At 35.7% G+C, this 24,738-nt stretch overlaps 1 protein-coding gene and 1 non-coding gene across 5 annotated transcripts in view; one reads left to right on the top strand and one right to left on the bottom strand.

Annotated features, from left to right (window-relative positions):
- Positions 1–807: 807 nt before the first annotated feature.
- The window catches only part of ADK (adenosine kinase), a 513,465-nt gene continuing 489,534 nt past the window's right edge, over positions 808–24,738 (bottom strand). For all 4 annotated transcript variants that reach the window (XM_019444618.2, XM_019444621.2, XM_019444620.2 and 1 more), the window contains one exon: positions 808–1,630. In XM_019444618.2, the coding sequence (XP_019300163.1) occupies positions 1,506–1,630 (125 nt within the window). In that variant the 3' untranslated portion in view covers positions 808–1,505. The remainder of the gene's footprint in view (positions 1,631–24,738) is intronic.
- LOC128772565 (U6 spliceosomal RNA) lies at positions 4,070–4,176 on the top strand. Its single transcript, XR_008416744.1, has one exon. It is a non-coding gene; the product is annotated as a U6 spliceosomal RNA (small nuclear RNA).

Genomic DNA, 24,738 nt, shown 5'->3' with positions numbered 1-24,738 from the left:
GAAAACATGCTAAGTGAAAGAAGCCAGACACAAAAGAACACACATTATACTGACTCCATTTTTATGAATGTCCAGAACAGGCAAATTTTATAGAGCCAGAAAATAGATTAGTAGTTGCCAAGGGATGGGGAGTATGGTGAATCAGGAGATACAGTGTTTCTTTTTGGGATGATAAAAATGGTAATGGTTGTATAATTTTGTGAATACACTAAAATGAAATGAATTGTACATTTTAAAATGGAAGTTTTATGGTATGTGAATTATATCTCAATTAAAAAAAGAAAAAGACAAGCAAGCATAGCATACCTTAAAGTTTTCCTAAACATAAAACAAACAAAAACTTGAACCCTTTTTTATGGCTTGAATTCAATGTTATCAATATTACCTTTTTCTTCTTCAACAATAATAATCATAATGATAAAAATAGCAGATACTTATTAAGCACTTACTAGGCAGGCAGCAAGCAAGCATTTTATACTTGGTATTTTCTCTCAAATCATCTCAATGATCTTGTACATGGAGTTATTATCCCATTTTATAGAAAGGAAAATGAAGGTAAAAGAGGCTCAGTAATTTGCCCCAGGTTATATAAAGGCAATTAAGTTTGACTCCAGAGGTTCTATTATGCAATTTTGTCTTCCTTAAAACAGTGACTTATTGGTCTCAAGTACTAAGTTATTTTTCAATGTATTATGTTGTTTTTCTTTCTATCACCATCAATGAATTAGATATCATTTCAGGACCCAGTATTAAATAATGATCTTAACCTCCTTATCTTGTTGAGAACAGGGCAAAGACATAAGGAAATTCCTATATGACAAGTTTTTATTTGTATCAAATTACAGAGTACCATAGGTAAATATAAGATTATAATTTGAATACTGTAACTTATAATTTGGCAAATTATTTAATTATCCAAAGTTTATTACATGTTTGAGTATGCACTAAAGAGGTTATTTGGCATAACTTGGCAAGATAAATTCTTCTGTACCTTATTTGACCACTTATCATTTATATATGTGGTACACATATATGTATGTATGCACATACACACATACATATATACATACACATACTCCTAAATTAAGTATACTCGTATAAAAAGCTGAAGATTGATGTTTTAGAATTAAGTCCTGTTTAAAAATCTATTATATTAAATCACATCTGCATTCAAAGCAGAAATGTAAAAAAACTGATCAATTTGCTAAATACACATGAATTTACAAAGTAATTGAAAATGAAATAAAAATTTCCATTGAAATGTTATATTCCTGTTTAATCAACATTTAAGTGGCACTATCAAACTATGGAAATAGACATTATTTTTTTAGGTTGTTGAGAGAATAAAGATTCTACTGAGAATTACTGTACCCTCCAAATTAAGAATGAATATTATTATAGTAGGAAAAGATGGCAGATAATTTTCTTCTTTATTAATATGGGAATTCTCAGGAAGCAATCAGGGCAGTATCTGTTCCACTGGGCTTGGATTTCCTGCATTTCTATCAGTGGAAATCTGGCTTCTCAGGAAAAGTGCAGCCAGTCCGCCTAATTATGACGCTTGCTGCGTAGTGACCAGCACGGATGCATTCAGTCAGGGGCTTGTCAGAGACCAGCTGAGACAGAAAACCTGGAACACAGACAAAAGGGAAGAACATGAGTATTGTCTAATAGCGTCAGAAATGTCATATTGGGTCAGGCCAAAAAGTGGTCTATGTACCTATCTCTTTCTTCAGTCTTGATAGTAAGTGTTAAACTCCAAGTGTTAGAGTCCATGTGGAAGAATTCTTCCCCCAAACATCATAGGTTTTCCTCAACATTTTTTAAAAAATTTTTTTAACGTTTATTTATTTTTGAGACAGAGAGAGACAGAGCATGAACAGGGGAGGAGCAGACAGAGAGGGAGACACAGAATCCGAAACAGGCTCCAGGCTCTGAGCTGTCAGCACAGAGCCTGACGTGGGGCTCGAACCCACGGACCGTGAGATCATGACCTGAGCCGAAGTCGGACGCTCAACCGACCAAGCCACCCAGGCGCCCCTCCTCAACATTTCTTTTAAAGAGCTCAAGTTGGGACATGACAATTCACCATCAAGTCATTCTAGTCTTTGTAAGCCAAAAGTATAATCACACTTTCCTTTAGTTTTGAGATTAAGAGGTTGTGAGTAAGAAATACCGGCCAAATAATATTATCTTGGGTCTTTACAGCTGAGAAGGTATTAGTTATTCCCTCACTCCATCTCTCTGGATTCCTTCTGTGTTGTTATTCCTAGCATATGCTTTTGCACAAAACTCTATCGTATGGATATCTCTCCAATACAAATTTAAGAGTTGAAAAGAAAGGACCTTACATCTCCCTTTTACTCCCAGAAGCAACTGTGAAATAATTTCTATAGTCAAGTGCCATGGACTAGTTGACATTAAAATAAATGTGATAAAGTAGAAAATAGTGTTAAGGACTTCTGTTTCTGACCACAAAGAAATAAAATAAAAGCAACCAGATTTATCCTTTTCCAGAAACTACTAACATTAAAGACAAAGTATATGAAGGAAAGTTTTTCAAATACCGTAAAAGATTCATGAAGGGAGGGAAACAAATGGGGTAAACTATAAAATTGCTCTAGCTTACCACCTAGAGAGAGTTACCAGGCCACAACACAAGAAACAACAACCTAGGGAGAGTTCAACAGTCTCATTGAGTTGACAGGATGGATTTGGGAGTCTAAGTAGGACAAAATTAATAGGCAAACTGATCAGGGAAAAAAAGAGAGAGAAGATGTAAGTTGACATTATTGAGGATAAGAGATGTGATGTCACTATAGAATCTACATACACTAAAAGAATAACAAAGAAACATTAACAACGTTATGCCAATAGATTTGGTAAATTAGATGAACTGGACAAATTTGTGGAAAGACACAAGTTATCAAAGTTCAGGAAGAAATAGATAGCCTGACTAGTCTTGTACTTACTAAACATATTGATTTTATAGTTAAAAAGCTTCCAATAAAGAGAATTCCAGGTCCAGATGTTGTCGCCGGTGAATTCTACCAAATATTTAGGGAATAAAAATAGTATCAATGCTATACAATAACCTCTTTAGAAAACTGAAAATACTTCCCAACTTATTCCTTGAGGCTAGCATCACTCTGATACCAAAAAAAGAAATAAAAAAAAAAAAAAAGAAAAAAAAGATGCAAATATTTTAAAGAAAATTTTAGCAAAGCAAATCCAATAGTATATTAAAAAAGATAATAAATTATTATTATCTTAGGAATGCAAGGTTGGTGTAACATTCAAAAATCAATCAATGTAATTTACCATAACTAAGAAAACCATAAGATCATCTAATAGAAGAAGAAAAAGCAGTTGGCAAAATCCAAATACATTCCTAATAACAACTTTCAGCAACCTAGGAATACAAAGGAACTTCCTCAACCTGATAAAGGGCACTTAGGAAAAACTTACAGTTAAAATCATTCTTAATGGTGGATGGTGGAATGTTTTCCCCTTAGGATCAAGAACAAGACAAAAATGTTTGCTCTTAAACAGTGTACTGTACTGAACACTTTAGCCAGTACACTAAGGCAAACAAAAGAAATAAATAAAAGTTGGGGCGCCTGGTGGCTCAGTTGGTTAAGTGTTGGACTTTTGATTTTGGCTCAGGTAATGATCTCATGATTTGTGGGATCAAGCTCCGTGTCGGGCTCTGAGCGGGCAGCATGGAGCCAGCTTGGGATTCTCTTTCTCTCTCTGTCCCTCCCTTGCTCTCTCTTTCCAAAATAAATAAACAGACATTTTAGACATTTTATTTTTTTTAATGTTTATTTTTTTTTTGACAGAGAGAGAGATAGAGCATGAGCGGGGGAGAGGCAGAGAGAGAGGGAGACACAGAATCCGAAGCAGGCTCCAGGCTCTGAGCTGTCAGCACAGAGCCTGACATGGGGCTCGAACTCACAGACTGCGAGATCATGACCTGAGCCGAAGTCGGACGCTGAACCAACTGAGCCACCCAGGTGTCCCTAAACAGACATTTTAGAAAAATAAATAAATAAATAAAAGGTATCAAGTGCTTGCTTTGGCAGCACATATACTAAAACTGCAACGATACAGAGAAGCTTAGCATAGCCTCTGAACAAGGACAACAAGCAAATTCGTGAAGTGTTCCATATTAAAAAAAAAAAAGCATTAAGATGGAAAAAGAAGGGAAGTTGTCTTTGTTTGCAGACAAAGGCATGTTTGTCTATGTCTATGGTTCTCAATGGGGGTAATTTTGCCCCCCACCAGAGGACATTTGGTAAGGTCTGGCAATTTCTGGTTGTCACAGCTAGGGTAGAGGGTGCTGCTGGTATCGAATAAGTAGAAAGAGGGATGCTGTTAAATATCTTACTGCGTCTATAATGCTGAGATTGAGAAATTCCTGGCCTTTGTAGAATATCTTATAGAATCTAGAAAAAAATTACTGGAACTACTAAGTGAGTTTAGTAAGGCTGCAGGGTACAAGATCACTATACAAAAATCAACTGAATTTCCATACTATATACACACCATACTGTGTGTGTATATATAGCAAGATATACCAGCAATGAACAATTAGAAATTGATAGTAAAAATCCCTTTTAACATACTATCAAATATGTGTAATACCTGATCAAAGTGTAAGACCTGCACACTGTAAATGACAAAACAATGCCAAGAAAAAGGAAAGAAACCTACATAAATGGAGAGATATAAAGTGTCTGTAGATCAGAAGATTCAATATTGTTAACAGCTCTAAGAAATTTTTCTATGGATTTAATGTAATACCAATAAAAATTCTAGCAGACCTATCTTTCGTTTTTTTTTTTTTTAAGTTTTTTTGTTAAGTTTACTTATTTTGAGAGAGAGAGAGAGAGCATGTGGATGTGAGCAGGGGAGGGCAGAGATAGAGGGAGAGAATCCTAAGCAGGCTCCATGCTGTCAGCACAGAACCCAACGTGGGGCTTGATCTCAGGAACTGTGAGACCATGACCTGAGCTGAAATCAAGTGTCAGGTGCTTACATGACTGGGCCACCCAGGCGCCCCTCCAGCAGGCCTTTCTTATAGAAACTGTTAGCTGATTCCAATATTTATGTGGAAATGCAAAGGACTAAGATTAGTCAAAACACACCTTTGAAAAACAAGATTCCTTTAGTTACAACTTATCACAGAACCAAAATAATCAAGACACTATGCTATTGGCATAAGGATAAACAAACAGATCAATGCACCTGCACAGAGTCCAGAAATAAACCTACTTCTATATCATCAACTGATTTTTGATGAAACTATCAAAACAATCCAGTGGAGAAAAGATAATCTTTTTTAAACATTTTTTTAAACATTAAAAAAAAAATTTATTTATTTTTGACACACACAGAGAGAGAGAGAGAGAGAGAGAGAGAGAGAGAGAGAGAGATTGAGAGCATGAGTGAGGGAGGTGCAAAGAGAGAAGGGAGACACAGAATCTGAAGCAGACTCTAGGCTCCAAGCTGTCAGCACAGAGCCTGATGCGGAGCTCGAACTCTGGACCGCAAGATCATGACCTGAACCTAAGAAGGGACACTCAACCGACTGAGCCACCCAGGCGCCCCGAAAAGATAATCTTTTAAACAAATGTTCTTAGAACAGCTGGATGGCATATTTGAAAAAACAAACAAACAAACAAACCACTTCAACCCTTACTTAACATCATCTACAAAAATTAATTTGAAATGGGTCACAGATCTAAATGTAAGAGGTAAAACCATTAAATTCTGAGAGGAAAACATAGAAAATCTTAGTGATTTGGAATTTGCCAAAAATCTCTTAAGTAAGACATAAAAAGTACAAAATTTTATAAAGGAAAAAATAACTGCGCTTTGTCAAATTGAACACTTTACACTTCAATAACAAGAAACAACACAATAAAGAATGAGCAAAAGTGTTGAACTAACATTTTAGCAAAGAAGATGAACAAATGCCAAATAATATATTACTGCCAACCTGCTAGAATGGCTAAAATTAAAGACTGACCATAACAAGTGTTATCAATGGTGTGGGTGAATTGGAATCCTCATATACTGATGGTGGGAACATAAAATTATAAGACCACTTTGAAAACCATTTGTCAGTGTCTTAAAAAGTTAAACATACATTTACCATTTGACCTAGTCATTTTATTTCTAAGTATTTAACCCAAGGTCAGTGAAAGCATATATTCACACTAAAGATGTGTAGTGAATGTTCACAAAAGCTTTGTTTGTAATCTCCCCAAACTGGAAATGATCCAGATGTGGATGAGAAGAAGCAGGAAGGCAGGATTACAAAACAGCATGGGGGTAGTAGATATGTCTATAGTGATGGTTTCATGGGTGTATGCCTCTGTTAACATTTGCAAAAATGTACACTTTAAATATGTGCAGTTTACTGTATACCATAGTACAATAAAACTATAAAAGATGAAAAAAAAAAGAGAAAGTGTTGTAGTTACAAATAAGATAGGTCAAGAACAGAAGAATCTGGGGCTACTTTCCCTCCAGAGGAAACCTGAACTGTTGTAGCAGACTCAAATACTCAGAAGAATGGATGATAATGAGAAACTGTTCTGTAGCCAGACTTCCAGGCTGTTCCCTAGGCCCTGGCAGCCTGGTGGGGGTGAAGATTAATTGAGAAGCTGTGGTATAAAGACCTGTAGAGAGCATTATAAGAGATTTACGTCCTTTCTTCTCTACCTTTCTGACCACACAAGCTTTTTTCCTGTTAGATGTGGGGAATGCTCTGTATCTAGTAAAATAAGTATTCCCAACCAAATAATAAAGTTAATTTGGTTAATGGAGTGATATATTTTGAAGACATTTGCTTAGAATGTGAAGTCACTCCCTCAAGAGGTTTAGTAAGAGTATTTTATCATTGAGTTTTCAGGTAACAGTCAAAGGTCAATATTAACTTTCCGCCAAGCTGCGAGGCTAAAATGCTCAGCCCACACAGTGAATGGAGCAGACGCCAAATTCAGAGTCAGATCAGCTTACAATGGAAACACGTCTATTAGAAGCCTTATAAGCAACATCTGTTTTCCTCATTCCTTCTGGTATGATCTTTGTGAGAAAAAGGAAAGCTTATGTTTATGAAATATTTTTGTAAAGCATAAGCACCAGCATCCTCCTTCTAAGAGAATAGCTAGTTGATGACTGAAGTGAAGTACTCTGAAGAGACATTTGCTTTGACAAGTGGAAAGCCAGGATGCAGAAAAAAGCTAAGACCTTTGCCCTGGGTGAATAACAGTTTTCAATAATCTATTTAGAAAAACCAACTGAGGTGAACTACAGATGTTATATAATCAATTATAAGTGGACCCTTCATAAAGTAGCTGATGTGAATCTTTTTTTGTGTGTGTGAATCTTAAAAGTTATGTAGAATGGTTTAAATAAAGAGAACTTCGGTTTTATGAATCATAGGGAATCATTTTATCACATGGATAAATATTCTAAGATAGTTTTTTATTGTGTACAACATACATAACCTAAAATTTAACATTTTAACTATTTTGAAGTGTGCAATTCATGGCATTAAGATTATTTTGCAATGTTGTGTAACTATCACTTCTATCGATTTTCAGAACTTTTTTATCACTTCACCAGAAACTCTATATTCTTTAAACAATAATTCTCTACTTCTGGCCTCTGGCAACTGCTCCCCTACTGTCTGTCTCTATGAATTTGCCTATTTTAGGTACCTCATATGAATAGGATCACACAATATTTGTTCTTTTGTGTCTGGCTTATTTGACTTACTGTAATGTTTCTCAATAGAATTTTTTTTTTAATCAAAATATATTTATTTTTTTAGAAATAGAATTTGGTGATTCAGCACTTACTTATAACACCCAGTGCTCATCCCAACCAGTGTCCTCCTTATTGCCCCTCACCCCGTTAGCCCTTCCCCCCCCCAACCCAACACCCCACCAGTAACCCTGTTTGTTCTTTGTATTTAGGAGTCTCTTATGGTTTGTCTTCCTCTGTTTTTACTTTATTTTTGCTTCCCTTGCCTTATGTCCCTCTGTTTTGTATCTTAACATTTTTTTTGCTTTTTTTTCTTTTTAAAAAAATTTTTAATTTAATTTTTTAAAATAATTTACATCCAAATTAGTTAGCATATAGTGCAACAGTGATTTCAGGAGTAGATTTCAGGAGTAGACAGAGAGAGACAGAGCATGAACAGGGGAGGGTCAGAGAGAGAGGGAGACACAGAATCCGAAGCAGGCTCCAGGCTCTGAGCTGTCAGCACAGAGCCCGACGTGGGGCTCGAACTCACGGACCGTGAGATCATGACCTGAACGGACTGAGCCACGCAGGCGCCCCTATTTTTAGTTTTTTGAGGAACCTCAATACTGTTTTCCAGAGTAGCTGCACCAGCTTGCATTCCCATGTATCTTAAAATTTTTTAATGTTTATTTATTTTTGAGAGAGAGAGAGAGAGAGAGAAAGAGACAGAGTGCGAGTGGGGGAGGGGCAGAGAGAGAGAGAGAGGGAGACACAGAAGTTGAAGCAGGCTCCAGGCTCTGAGCTATCAGTGCATAGCCTGACTTGGGGCTTGAACTCGTGAACTGCAAGATCATGACCTGAGCTGAAGTTGGACGCTTAACCAACTGAGCCACTCAAGTGCCCCATGTTTTGTAGCTTAAATTCCACATATGAGTGAAATCATGTATTTGTCTCTCTCTGACTTATTTTGCTTAGCATAATACACTCTAGTTACAACAACATTGTTGCAAATGGCAAGACTCCATTTCTTTTTCATGGCTGAGTAACATTCCACAGAATATATATACTACGTCTTCTTTTTCCATTCATGAGTTGATGGACATTTGGGCTCTTTCCATACTTTGGCTATTGTCGATAGTGCTGCTGCTATAAACATAGAGGTGCATGTGCTCCTTTGAATTAGCATTTTTGTGTCCTTTGGATAAATACCTAGCAGTGCAATTGCTGGGTCATAGTGTAGTTCTATTTTTTTTTTTTTTTAATTTTTAATTTTTATTTAATTTTATTTTTTAGTTTACATCCAAGTTAGTATATAGTGCAACAATGATTTCAGGAGTAGATTCCTTAGTGCCCCTTACCCATTCAGCCCATCCCCCCTCCCACACTCCCTCCAGTAACCCTCAGTTTGTTCTCCATATTCAAGAGACTATTATGTTTTGCCCCCCTCCCTGTTTTTACATTATTTTTGTTTCCCTTCCCTTATGTTCATCTGTTTTGTCTCTTAAAGTCCTCATTTGAGTGAAGTCATATGATATTTGTCTTTCTCTGACTAATTTCACTTAGCATAATACCCTCTAGTTCCATCCATGTTGTTGCAAATGGCAAGATTTCATTCTTTTTGATTGCCGAGTAATACTCCATTGTATATATATATCCCAACTTCTTTATCTATTCATCCATCGATGGACATTTGGGCTCTTTCCATACTTTGGCTATTGTGGATAGTGCTGCTATAAACATTGGGGTGCATGTGCCCCTTTGAAACAGTACACCTGTATCCCTTGGATAAATGCCTAGTAGTGCAATTGCTGGGTTGTAGGGTAGTTCTATTCTTAGTTTTTTGAGGAACCTCCATACTGTTTTCCAGAGTGGCTGCACCAGTTTGCATTTCCACTGAATATAATTTTTTAAGTTAGAATTAAAAAAAATTTTTTTTAATGTTTATTTATTATTGACAGACAGAGAGAGACAGAGCATGAGCATGGGAGGGACAGAGAGAGGGGGGGAGACACAGAATCCAAAGCAGGCTCCAGGCTCTGAGCTGTCAGCACAGAGCCTGACGCGGGGCTCGAACTCACAAACCACAACATCGTTACCTGAGCCAAAGTTGGATGCCCAATCAACTGAGCCACCCAGGTGCCCCTAAGTTAGAATTTATTATTTTTTTTGCATTTATTTATTTTGGAGAGACAGAGTGAGACAGAGAGTGAGCAGGGGAGGGGCAGAGAGAGAAGGAGACACAGAATCTGAAGCAGGTTCCAGGCTCTGAGCGGTCAGCACAGAGCCTGATGCAAGGCTCGAACCCACCAACCGTGAGATCATGACTTGAGCCAAAGTCAGATGCTCAACTGACTAAGCCACCCAGGCGCCCCTCTAAGTTAGAATTTTTAATTATTACTTAACCTAAAGTATATTCTGAATAAAAACCTTTATTTGGAAATAATTTCAAATTCACAGGAAAATTGCAAGAATAAAAATAATGTGAATAGCACCTATATATCCTTTACCCAGATGCACTTAGTGTTAACATTTTGCTCCTTTGTGGATATATACCCTCTCTTTATATAGGTTTTTCCTATATAAACTTTCTCCATTCGAGAGCAAGTTGCATTTATCATGGCTCTTTACCTTTAAATACATCAGTGTTTCTTTCCTGAGAATATGGCTATTCTCATAATACAACTACGGTTATCAACTTCAGTAACACAGTTAGAATACTGTTATCTAATCTTACTCTCCATATTCCAGTTTTGTCAAAGACTCAATAATATTCTTTTTTAAAGATTTTTTTTTATTCTTAAGTAATCTCTACACTCACGGTGGGGACTGAACTCACAATCTTGAAATTAAGAGCAGCATGCTCTACTGCTTAAGTCAGCCAGGTGCCCCCCAATAATGTTCTTCATAGCACTGTACTTCCTTCCAGCATATAATCTAGTATAGGGTTTCTTGTGCTTTTGGTCTTCTTTAATCTCAAACATTTCCTCAGTCTTTCTTTGACTTATGAGACAGGGACATTTTTGAAGCATATATTCTCATTTGGGGTTTATCTGATATTTCCTCATGATTTAATTTAGCATATTCATTTCTGGTCAGAATATTACAAAATTATGTTGTGTCCTTCTCAGGGTATTATATTTTGAAGCACATTATGTCCAGTTGCTAGTCACTGGTGATGTTAATTTTGATCACCTGGATGTTCATATACTTTCCAATGCTTTGCAATGACAAAGAATGCCACAGTATTTTTTTGTGTAGATATTTTTGTGTTGGTGTAGGGGGGTGTATCTTCAGGATAAATTTCTAGAAGTGGAATTTCTGGGTAGAAGAGTAAATATGGAAGCAGTTTTGTTAGATACAGCCAAATCCTCCATTTTATATTTCCACTAGCAGTGTTTAAGAGTGCTTGTTTCCCCACAACCTCACCAACAGAGTGTGCTGTCAAGCTTTTGAATTTTTGCCAGTGGGTTAGAAATGATATCTCAGTGTAATTTTAATTTGCATTTCTCTTATTATGAGTGAGGCTGAACATCCACGTATTTACTTATTCATTTACTTACTTATCTAAAAATATTTATTTTGAGAGTGAGCTCGTGCACACAAGTGGGGAGGGGCAGAGAAAGAATCCCAAACAGGCTCTGCGTCATCAGCACACAGCCCAACATGGGGCTCAAACTCACAAATCGTGAGATCATAACCTGAGCCGCAATCAAGAGTTGGATGCTTAAGTGACTGAGCCACCCAAGCACGCCTGAACATCTTTTTACACGTCTAAAGAACAAATCCCTTTCTCTGAATTGTTTGTTGTTTTCCTATTCTTCTAAAGGACTTTTGGTCTTCTGTTACTTTTAAAAGTTATTTACATTTTGGGGATATTATTCTAATAAAGTATTTTCTTAGGAAGGGAAAAATATCAACAATAACAGTATGCTATTAATATATACAAATACTGTGTCAGCAAGGAAACTAAAATGCTTATTCATATCTTTTTTTTTAAATTTTTTTTTTTCAACGTTTATTTATTTTTGGGACAGAGAGAGACAGAGCATGAACGGGGGAGGAGCAGAGAGAGAGGGAGACACAGAATCGGAAACAGGCTCCAGGCTCCGAGCCATCAGCCCAGAGCCTGACACGGGGCTCGAACTCACGGACCGTGAGATCGTGACCTGGATGAAGTCGGACGCCTACCCGACTGCGCCACCCAGGCGCCCCGCTTATTCATATCTTATTCACTGAATGTGGTGAATTTTAGAGTGTGGTTGGCACACACTATAGCAGATAAATATGGCTTGCAGATATACATCAAAAAAGAAGTTTCCTCTCTTTTAGTAAAGACTTTGGGCCTATCAGGAATTCAACAAGAAAATCTTAAATAGCTGACTTGGCATGTATGCTCCACATGAAAAGTCCCCTAGGAGCCCTTTTTCCTGGTGCCTTTTTCTGGTTCTTATGGTCCTTATCAGTACATTATGTTGATAATGAAGGGTAAGGCTCTGTATATATGCCTTCCAACATAGTCAAGAGAACAGAAACAGGAGGTATAACACTGAAGAATAAGAAATATCAACATAGATTTCCAACCAGGAACTCATATGCTGAGCCAGTTGTTCTTGCCTTTCTACTTTGGTTCCTTCTCTCTGGGATCTGTATAACTCCTTTCTAATCCTTTTATGGATTAGAAGGCTTATTCCATGACCTCTGGACTTTTCTGAAATTTGGGTTATTTCGTGGACCTTAGGTCTCCAGCTGTTGAGGCATATGGTAGGTGAAGGTTTCTCACTGACAATGAATTTGGTTCCTAGGACTAGTGTTGGCTGGCTCTGAATCTTGCAACAATCACAGATCCAGAGCTATCAGAATAAACCTCTGTCCATTAGCAATTAATAATGCTTATTACCTTCTGGTTACTTTCATTTGGATTTTTCTTTCCTGATGTTAAGGAGAACAATCCATTTTAGCATAAATGAATGTAGTGTCTGAGATGAGACCCACAACATGGGCTTAAACTGTGCAGAGAGGAGGCGCTAAGCTAGTTTCGTCAAAGCACAGAGAGGTGGGATGGCTGGTATGGGCAAAAGGCAATATAATTTCCTACCTTAATTTGTCCATTTCATGTAGTTACTGTAGAAGAGATATAATACCTAGAATTTTCTCAGTGTCTTTACAGAAAAGTGATAAATATTGTCAGTAGGTAAGAAAGCTTTAATCAAGAGACTTAAGAGCTAGGGATATTTTAGAAAGAAATGAACAAAGTCTGTAAATCAATTTTTTCTTTTTCATATATAGTTCCTTCACCAATAGTTGTCATGGTGGGTAAAACTAAAAGCCCAGTAGACTCCATTATTGTTCATTCAACAATAATGTTGAATTGTGTTCAATGTTGAACAATATTCAATGTTCAACAATGTTCAACAATGTTGAACAATATTGTTCATTCACAACAAAAAGAATGACTTAGCTTTTTCTGGTTGTCATCAAATAAGAAAGCTGTACACAGACTTTATGAACTTGGAAGAATTAAAGTTTGTTTTTTTTTTTTTCTTTTGTTTAAGAAAAAAATTTTTTAATGTTTATTTATTTTTAAGAGATAGAGACAGAGCATAAGTGGGGGAGGAAAAGAGAGGAAGACACCGAATCCGAAGCAGGCTCTAGGCTCGGAGGTGTCAGCACAGAGCCCGATGTGGGGCTTGAACCCATGAATTGTGACATCATGACCTGAGCTGAAGTTGGACGCTTAGCTGACTGAGCCACCCAGACGTCCCTGTTGATTGATTACTGATTTAATTTCATTGCTAGTAATCACTCTGTTCAAAATTTCTATTTCTTCCTGATTCAGTTTGGGAAGTTTATATGTTTCTAGGAATTTATCCATTTCTTCTAGGTTGTCCAGTTGGCATATAATTCTTTATAATATTCTTTTAAAATCCTTTGTATTTCTGTGGTGCTGGCTTTGTTTCTCCTTCATTTCTGGTCTTATTTATTTGAGTCCCCTCTCTTTTCTTCTTGATGAGTTTAACTAAAAGCTTATGAATTTTGTTGATCTTTTCAAAGATGGAGCTTCTGATTTCATTGATCTGTTCTATTGTTTTTTAAGTCTCTATTTCACTTATTTCTGCTCTAATCTTTATTATTTCCTTCCTTCTACTGGTTTTGGGCTTTATTTGTTCTTTCTTTTCTAGTTTCTTTAGGTGTAAGGTTAGGTTGTTTACTTGAGATTTTTCTCAGTCCTTGAGGTAGACCTGTATTGTTATAGTCTTCCCTCTTAGAACAGATTTTGCTGCATCCCAAAGATTTTGGACAATTGTGGTTTTGTTTTCATTTGTCTCCATGTATTTTTTCATTTCCTCTTTGATTTCCTGGTTGACCCATTCACTGTTTAGTAGCATGTTATTTAGCCTGTATGTATTTGTGCTCTTTATGGATTTTTTCTTATGTTTAATAAAGAAAAGATAAATAAACAGAAAGGAATCCAAACATAATACTAAAAAAAAGGCATCAAACTACAAGGAAGAGAGCAAGAGAAGAAGAAGAGAATAGAGAAGAACTACAAAAAACAATCAGAAAACAAGTATCAAAATGCAATAAGTACATACCTACCAATAATTACTTTAAATGTAAAGGGACTAAAGGCTCCAGTCAAAAGGCATAGGGTGACTGAATGGATAAATAAACAAGACCCATCTATATGCTGCCTAGAAGAGATTCACTTCAAACCTAAAAACACATGCAGATTGGAAGGGAAAGGATGGAAAAACAATTACCATGCAAATGGAAGCAAAAAAAAAAAAAAAAAAAAAAAAAAAAGCCAGGGTAGCAATGCTTATATTGGACAAAATAGACTTTAAAACAAAGACAGTAACAAGAGACAGAGGAGGACACTACATAATGATAAAGGAAACAATCCAAGAATAAAATATAACAACTGTAAATACCTATGCACCCAACACAGAAGCATCTATACATAAAGCAACTATTAACAGACACAAAGAGGGGAAAAAAAAAAAAAAAAAAAAACAGATGCAAAGGAAGAAAGTGACAATAATACAGTAACAGTAGGAGACGTTAACACTCTACTTACATCAGTGGATAGATCCAGACAAAAACCAACAAGGAAACAGTGGCTTTGAATGGCACATTGGACCAGATGGACCTAATGTATATACAGAATATTTCATCCAAAAACACCAGAATACACACTCTTTTCAAGTGCACATGAAACATTCTCCAGGACAGATCACATGTTTGGGCACAAAACAAGTCTCAATAAATACAAAAAGAATAAAATCTTATCATGCACCTTTTCTGACTATGATGGAAAAATGAACTTTTAATAATTCATCTTTTACAAGTGTTAGCATCTTATATTATTCTCAAATTGCTTCTCCAATGATACTGCATAAGTACATATCAGTGATTATCTCTTTACTTCTTGCACAGTCCCCAAAGACTTTTAATATATAGTAGACCACAATATGTGTATGGAGAGTAAAACATTTTTTTAAAGTTTAATTATCTTGGGGCGCCTGGGTGGCTCAGTCGATTAAGCGTCCGACTTTGGCTCAGGTCATGATCTCGCGGTTTGTGAGTTCGAGCCCTGCGTCAGGCTCTGTGCTGACAGCTTAGAGCCTGGAACCTGCTTCAGATTCTGTGTCTCCCTCTCTCTCTGCCCCTCCCCTGCTCACTCTCTTTTAATAATAAATAAACATTAAAAAAAAAAGTTTAGTTATCTTGAGAGAGAGAGAAAGAGAGAGCATGCACATGTGAATGGGAGAAAGGCAGAGACAGAGGGGGAGAGAGAGAGAATCCCACGCAGGCTCTGCATTGTCATCCCTGAGCCTGACATGGGGGCTTGAACCCACAAACCTTGAGATCATGACCTGAGCCAAAATCAAGAGTCGAATACTTAATTGACTGAGCCACCAAGGCACCCTGGAGAGTAAAACATTTTCTTTTTAAGTTTATTTATTTTGAGAGGGGTGTGATGTGAGGGGCAGAGAAAGAAGGAGAGAGAGAATCCCAAGCAGGCTCTGTGCTGAAAGCATAGAGCCTGATGCAGGGCTTGATCTCATGAACTGTGAGATCATGACTTGAGCCGAAATCAAGAGTAAGACACTTAACTGAATGAGTCACGCAGATGCCCTGAGAGTAAAACATTTTAAAGCATTTGTAGAATATATATAATTTTCTTTAAAAATCACATTTTATGCTAAGTTTAAATTCTTATACATTTAGACAGTACTTTGTTTACCTGACAATATATACAAATGTATATGTGTTTGAAGTAGTTTTTAAGCCATGTAATTCACTAACCATGTGAAACAGAGTATTATCTCAGGCACAAGACTTCAAGCAATAGCAGCTGCCATGGTCATGCATATTACATGTACAATGACCACCCCTCATGACTTCACTACGAGCCTATTTAGTTTAATAAAGCAAGGAAAAAGATTTTTTTTCCTGATTGTAAAAGTAATAACCAACAGATGTAGAAAAAGTAGAAAAAAAACCCCAGCAGAATTAAGAAGTAAATAAAACACACACATAGTCCCATTATAAAGAATAATCATTGCTATTTAATATAGCATGGAGAGCCTAACAAGAGTAATAAGACTAAGAAAAAAAATTAAAAAGTGTAAAAATCAAAATAAACTTGTCATTATTTTCAGTTAAGAATATTGTATATAGAAAACCCCAAATAGTCTATAAATTATTGGACTTAAGAGACTTTGGGAAGATTGCTGGCTATGAGAAAAATATATCAGTAACACAAAGACAAAAGAAATTTGAAAAAAGATACAAAAGCAACACAAATTATGCCAGTCTCAAATGAAGAAAATTATAAGCCCTTATCAAAAAACATTATAATGACCTAAATAAATAGAGAGATATGCCAGGTTCTTGGATTAGAAGATTGATCAATGCAAATTCAATTTTTTGTTTTTTTTTAATGTTTTATTTATTTTTGAGATAGAGGGGGAGAGACAGAATACGAGTGGGGGAAGGGAAGAGAGAGAAGGAGACACAGAATCCATGAAGCAGACTCCAGGCTCTGAGCTGTCAGCACTGAGCCCAACGCGGGGTTAGAATTCATGAACCTGAGACCATGACTTGAGTCGAAGTAGGACGTTAAATCGACTGAGCCACACAGGCGCTGCTGATTAATGTAAATTCACAGTCTCAACAAGGTTTTGAGGAACTGACAAGTTGATTCTAAAATCTGTATGAAAGGGGTGCCTGCATGGCTTAGCCAGCTAAGCACTCTGGATTCTGGCTCAGGTCATGATCTCACAGTTCGTGAATTCGAGCCCTGCATCATGCTCTGCGCTGACAGTCTGGAGCCTGTTTGGGATTCTCTCTCTCTCTTTCTCTCTCCCTCTCTGTATGTTCCTCTCATGTTTTCTGTCTCTCTCTCTCTCGAAATAAATAAACTTTAAGCTTTTCTAGAGGAAACATAAGATGCTCAACCTTATTAGTAATGAGGGAAAATGCAAATTAAAACAACAAAAAGATTCTACTATACATCCACTGGATTAGCAAAAACTTAAAAGTTTGACTATACCACTTGATGATGATGCCTTGTAATCTTTGTACAAAGCTGATAGGAGTTAAAATTGGGAGGAGTGAGTTGGGTAAATGATTTGGCATTACCTAGTAAAGGTGACCAAGCCATTTTCACAACTACGTATACATCCTAGAGAAACTCTTGCGTTAGGTAGGACACATGTATCAGAGTATTCATAGCTGCATTGGTAATAATAGCTAAAAGCTAGAAACAACTAAAGTGTCCATTAACTACAAACTGAATTCATCATAGCATATTCCTATGATGGAATTCAATAAAGTATGTATGCGAACATAGGTAAGTTCTCACATTGTTTAGGAATATATTAATATATCATAAATTTAAAATAAAAGAAAATAAAAGAAATAAAATAAAAGAAAAAAAAATAAAATAAAAGAAAAAAATAAGTAAATACTTATTTCTGGTGCAGGGGAACCAAATTGGGGTGAGGTATACAGGGGCTTTAAAGATATTAGCAGTAAAGAGGCAAAGGTATTAGTAAATGTTCTCTTTCTCAGCTGGGTTGTAGGTAGAGGCCTCTTCATATTATTATTATTTGTATTTGATTATACATTTTATCTATTACTTTATAAAATGTGCCACTTCAAAACTTAAAAAAATTAGTAAATAACAACATTTAACATTTCTCTGTATATCTGCCAAGATGTATAAACATACGTATACACATGTATGCATATATATGTGTCCCTGTGTGTATATATAGTGTATATATACATACATATGTATCTTGATATCATACTATTAGATATTGTCATGTAGCCTTTTTTCACTAAAAATATGTTATCTAGACGTGATACCATTTTTCACTTAAGAGATTAGTAAAGATAAAAATAGTTAATACATTGTATTATCAAAGAGAGTGAACATAATTATATACTGGAGTGTAAATGAGCACTCTTTTTGAAGGGCACTTAGGCAGTGTCTATCAAAACTACAAGTGCACAGGGGTGCCTTGGCTGGCTTCAGTTGAAAGAGCATGCAACTTTTGATCTTGGGGTCGTGAATTTGAGCCCCATGTTGGGTGTAGAGATTACTTAAATAAGACAAACTTAAAAAACAAACAAATAAACAAACAACAACTTTAAGTGTACAAAGCCTTCAAGCTCAGCAATTCTACTTCTAAAAATTCGAAGTGGCCTCTAAGCTATATATATGCATATATGTGTACAAAAGCGTAAGTACAAGGACATCTACTACAGCATTGTTTGTAATAAAAATGACCAATTTAATATTAATACTATACTGTATCTAATATACAGTCTATATTAAAGTATCCTCATTTGTCACAGTAATATCCTTTATAGATTTTTTTGTCTGCTTCAGAATCTAATCCAGGATCATAGTTCCATTTTGTTGTCATGTTCCTTTTAGTCTCTTTTAATCTAGAAAAGAATCCCCTCTCATTCAACATTTCAAAACTGGCATTTTTGAAAAGTCCAGCTAAGCTGTTTTGCACACTATCTCTCAATTTGGGTTTGTCTGATGTTTCCTCATGATTAGATTCATTCAGGTTTAACAAGTTTGGCAGGAGTATCACAGAAATGATGCTGTATCCTTCTTAGGGTATTTCACTGAGGGTACATGGTGTTGGTTTGTTCCATCCTCGGTGATGTTAAGTTTCATCACTTGATTAAGGTAATGTCTACCATGTTTCTTCTTTAAAAAGTTATATGATTTATGCTTAGTAAAATCCATCAATTTGTAAAGGAGAGAGATTAAATCCATGGAATGGAATAATACAAAACAGCCACAATGAGGTAGATCTTTATATGCTGCTATGAAACAATCTCTAAGATATGAGAAAATGAAAAATCAATGGTACAGAACAGTAAACACAGTATATATTATTCACATTTGATAAAAACTGGGATATGTGTACATACACAAACTTGTATATGTGCAGGTTACTTCTGGAAGGATTTACAAACACTAGCAAGTAAAGCTGCCTCAGGGAGGGGAATTAGAGGATTGGGGTAGGAGAAATGCTTACTTTTCATTGTATCTATTACTTCTATTATATATGTATATATCCTTTATGTACTATTGTATTTTCTACTTCCTATTATTCCTGCAATAAAAGTTTATTAGGATCATTTTGCCATATCTTTAAATACTCCTAGAAATCATGCTTTTTAAATGTGGATATAGCATAATTGACTTAATCCCATTATTGGATATTTAGGCTGTTTCTATTTTTTTAAATATAAATAACACCACAATGAATATCTTTATAACATTCTTATGACATTAATCATTGTGCATATTTTTAATTTCCTTAGGATAAGTTTCTTTAAGGGTAATTAATAATTTTTCAGGCTCTATACACATACTGCCAAATTTCTTTTCAAAAAGATCTCATTAATGTACATTCCCAATAGCATTCTTGCTATTAAAAAGTTCTGTTTGATAATTTGAAAAGTAAAAGGCAGAATCTTGTTTTAATTTACAGTTATTCGTTTAGGGAGGTTGAACACTTTTCATATGCCTCCTAGTCATTTGTATTTCTTTTTATAAACTGAAGACAACTTTTATCTATTTTTCTATTGGAATACTTCTTTTACTGATTTTTAAGAGACAGTCCCAGTTTATCTATTATATATGTTGCAAACACTTTTCCTTACTTTGTCATTTGCCTTTTATTTTTATTGTTATGTAGATATATTAATCTTTCTTTAATAAATTTTCCACTGAATTTAGGCTGAGTGAGGTTTTCCACAGCATGAGATTGAATAAACATCAGGCTATATTTTCTTTTAGTTCATTTGTGGTCGTTTAACTCTTTATTCCATCTGGAAATTCTTTGAGTATGGTGATTGGTAGTAATTAACCTTTGTTTTTCCCAAAAAGCTATATTTTTGTTCCACCATTATGCCTTAAGTAATCCATCCTGTTCCAAGTGTTTTTAAACATTTTATTTGGAAATAATTTTACATTTACAGAAGAACTGCAAGGATATTACAGAGTGCTATTTTACCCATCCTGACTTTATTAAATTTCTATATGTGTTTCCTTTCATTTTTACTTTTTGGTCATATCAATGCAATATACTTTAGAAACATTTTTATTCAAAACAATAAAAAAGCAAATTTTATGTGTGTTTAAAAAGACATCATCATTTCCTAATTTCAAAGATGATTTTTTATTTTCTGTTTGCTTTTCTCATTTCGTAAATGTTCTATAATAAGAAATATTACTTTTATAATAAGAAGTATTACTTTTATAATAAAAAAACCCAACAAATATTATTTTAAACAATAACACTGGGATGTTTAACTATTCAGATAGATAGTTATGAATAACTCATTCAAAAATTTCAGCTAAGTGATGTTTTGTTCTAACAGTTTTCCACTTATTTCTTTAGAGTTCATTAATAATTGTAGTCACTTGGGAATACAGCTTTCCACAAAGTAAATCAGTGTAAGTACAATGAAATTGGTCACTCTTCTTAGAAGATTCCTCAAGGACATAAAGATCTTCACTACTTTCTGTATTTTATACTTAGGGAAACATAGGTAATGTGAGAGGGAACATCTTACAAAATTTCTGAGTAGACTTAAGCACAGTCTTTCTTTCTCGAATGAAGTCTTCATCTATAGAAACTATATGCCAAGTAAATCAGTCTGCATCTTTTGAAATGGAAATTCAAGGGCCAATGCTTCCTTAGCAGGGATTGCTGGGAAAATTCCTGACAGAATTAAGCAGAAAGGATCACTGTACTTGGATAGAGTGGCTATTATGTGATATCAATGAAAACAAGCTTTTTGGTAAAAACTGTGAGGTAACTGGCCATAAGACACTCAGCACCACAGGACGCTGATGAAGCTGGGAAACATAGGGTTCACACATATACTGAAGATACTGGTAAAATGAGATAGGTAGAAGAAAAGTTTTTCAAACACTTTGGTATTTAAAAAAAATTAATAAACTCTATTCTTTGGAGCATTTTAAAATTTACAGAAAAACTGAATGGAAAGTACAGAGTTCCTTTATACCCTCTCATCCCCGACCTCCCCCCCCCCCCACCATCCCTCAGTTTCCCCTATCACTAATATCTTGCACTGGTGTGGTACATTTGTTACAACTGCTGAGCCAATATTGATTCATTATTAACAACTAAAGTCCATGGTTTACATTAGGGCTCACTTTTTGTGCTATTCACTCTTTAAGAGTTGAAAAATATATAATGATCTGTTTTCCACCATTACAGTATCATACAGAATAGTTTTATTGCCTTAAAAAAACTCTTGTACTTTATCAACTTATCCCTCCCTACTCCCCACCCAAGCCCTTGACTACAACTGATATTTTTACTGTGTCCATAGTTTTGCCTTTCCCCAAATACCATATAGTTGGAATCATACAGTATACAGCCTTTTCAGAGTGGCCTCTCTAATTAAATACTATGTGTTTAAGTTTCCTTTGTGTCTTTTCATGGTCTGATAGCTCACTTCTTTTTGTGGTTGAATAATATTCCATTGCATGGATGTATCACAGTTTATCTAGTCACCCACTGAAGGACATGTTGGTTGCTTCCAAGTTTTGTCAATTAAAATGAAGGCTGCTGTCAACATCCATGTGCATCTGTTGTAACATGGACATAAGTTTTCAATTTATTTGAGTAAATACCAAGGAACATGATTACTGGGTCATATGGTAAAAGTGTGTTTTGTGAGAAATTGCCAAACGGTTTTCCAAAGTGGCTGTGCCATTTTGCATTCCCATCAGCAATGAAAGAGAGTTCCTGGTTCTGCACATTCTCACCACATGGGCCATATACATAAATTCAAGAAGTTGGTAAAATGATATGAGTGAAAGAATGGTTTTTCCATGAAAAAAATAAACGTTTACTTAAAAAGAAGAACCTCTCTAAACAAAATGGACTGTTTAAAAGTATACGCATTATACCAACCTCACTTATCTATTTCACTGTTTGGTAAATTTACTTAGTTTATTATATGCTTTTTGTCTTAGAAAGCTACATGGTTCACCTAAGATTCCACTGTTACTTTCCAGGGTTTTGGCTCAGATTATTGAGGACTGGGTCAATGATCTAATGAATCATTTAAATTCCTGGTTGTTATAATATTATGATTTTCCTACTGCCTCCATTCCTCGCCCGACCCCAGCTCCTTCATTTAAGTTATCAATGTTCTTTATACATGAGTAATATCAAACTACACACTTTATATAGTGACAAGTTAATTACATAGTTATTAAGAGATAATGTGGGAGTAGTAACATAAGTTATCATGTAATTTACCTTTGTTCTTTGAGACATTACTGTGTAATTAAAGCAAACCTGATGCAATATTTTACAGCAACTAACAGTGCTGAATTCTATATTCCCCGTCTTCCATGTAAAAAATGTGCTCTCAGTCATTTCTGGGTCAATTTGATCTTTCAATTCTTTGTTTTCCACCTTTCTTAAATATCTACACTTTGGTAATGATTTATATGCTTTCTTAAACTGGCCTGCTATACTCTCTATACCAATAGTTACCAGATACATGTTGCCACATGGCATATGAGACAGTCAACTTTAAGGCTGTATTTTTATTACATGTAGTTGCTTTAGAGAATAAGATATATACTAAAACTTTGACTAGTATAATCCTCAATTTATTGGACCCATGCTACTACCACTCCTATACTTGATTTTTTATTATAAGAAGCAAATGAAAAGAAAGTAAAAACCCAGAATGCTATAAAAAATATTTTGATTTATCCAGTCAACCAAAAGCTATTGAATGCCTATACCATTACTAGACATCATGACTCAAAGATGGATAAAACATAGTGCTTGTCTTTGAGAATTTTATAGTTTTAGGAGAGAAAGCTATGTAAATACTTTAAAAATAATCCCGGCAGAAGTGTGAAGCATGAACTTACTAGGAAAGAGACTGTTGGCAGAGAGATCAAATGTGAATCTACTGTAGTACTTTAGGAGTGGTTTGCAAACTGTGGTCTCTAGATCACCTAAGTCTTATCCTAGACCTACCAAATCAAAACCTGGATAGGGCCCAGAAACTGTCTTTTAATGAGTCTTCCAGGTGGTCCTTATACATGCTCAAGTTTGAGAAACACTATCCTAGGTGATAGATAATAAGGTCAGGAAGTAGAAAAAATAGGTTTAGTGATCTGATGTGAGTGCTGATGAAAATGTAAACAGTTAAGGACCATTCTGTGGCTAAAGCTTAGGAAGCTGAGTGGACAATGAAACATGGGTTATGTACCAGGCTCAGTTCACGTCGAGTGCTCTTCACTAGAGATGATCATTGCTTTCTCTGGGGAGGACCTACCCTTTACTCCACTCCCACCTGTCAGTGGAGGGAATACCAGCAAAGGTCCTAGGTAGGACAGTACAGGTGTGCTGTTATTTAATGCGCTGGACATTCACTGGGCATTCTGGCAAACCAAATTTAAATAACTACAGGAAAACTTCAACATATTCTGTGAAATCCTGACTGGAGCCTCTGATCTGTATGCCATTGCCTGTTACAACAGGAACTGATGTACAGATTTATGATCTTGACAATTAGTTTTCTTATTTGTATTATAAATACTCAGGACAATTGATATTAGATGTTGCCTTCTTTCTCAACACATGCATTCTCTCCAGATTTACCTCTATTTTTTAAAAAGTCATCTTATGTGTAACAAGGGGCTTGAACTCATGACCCTGAGATCAAGTCACATGCTCTACCAACTGAACCAGCCAGGCATCCCTCCATATTTACCTCTTTTTTTTTTTTTTTTAAACTTACCTCTATTTTAAGTAACAGTAGGAAAAAGAGATCTGTGATCGGTCTCTCTGTCATTGGCTTAGTTACATATACATACTAGCATGAGTTAATCTTTTTTCTTTAATTTTTAATGTTTTATTATCAATATTTGAGAGAGAGGGAGACAGAGCATGAGCAGGGGAGGGGCACAGAGAGAGAGAGGGAGATACAGAATTTGAAGCAGGCTCCAGGCACCAAGCTGTTAACACAGAGCCCGATGTAGGGCTTGAACCCATGAACCGTGAGATCATGACCTGAGCTAAAGTCAGATGTTTAACCAAATGAGCCACCCTGGTGCCTCAGCATGGGTTAATTTTTTTTTAATTTTTTAAAAAAATTAAAAAAAATTTTTTTTAACATGGGCTAATCTTTTTTTTTTTTTTAAATTATTTGAGAAAGAGAGAGAGAACATGAGTAGGGAGAGGGGCAGAGGGAGAGAAAAAGAATCCTCAGCAGGCTCCAATCTCGGTGTGGAGCCTGATGCTGGGCTTGATCCCATGACCCTGGTATCATGACCTGAGCCGAAATCAAGAGTTGGATGCTCAGCTAACTGAGCTACCCAGACACCCTTAGCATAGGTGTATCTTAAATCAAGGCGACCCTATACTAAAG

This window comes from Panthera pardus, unplaced genomic scaffold (assembly GCF_024362965.1).
Source record: "Panthera pardus isolate Hobbes unplaced genomic scaffold, ASM2436296v1 HiC_scaffold_22, whole genome shotgun sequence".
Classification (NCBI taxonomy): Eukaryota; Metazoa; Chordata; class Mammalia; order Carnivora; family Felidae; genus Panthera; species Panthera pardus.
This window is presented reverse-complemented; position numbering and strand designations above follow the sequence as displayed.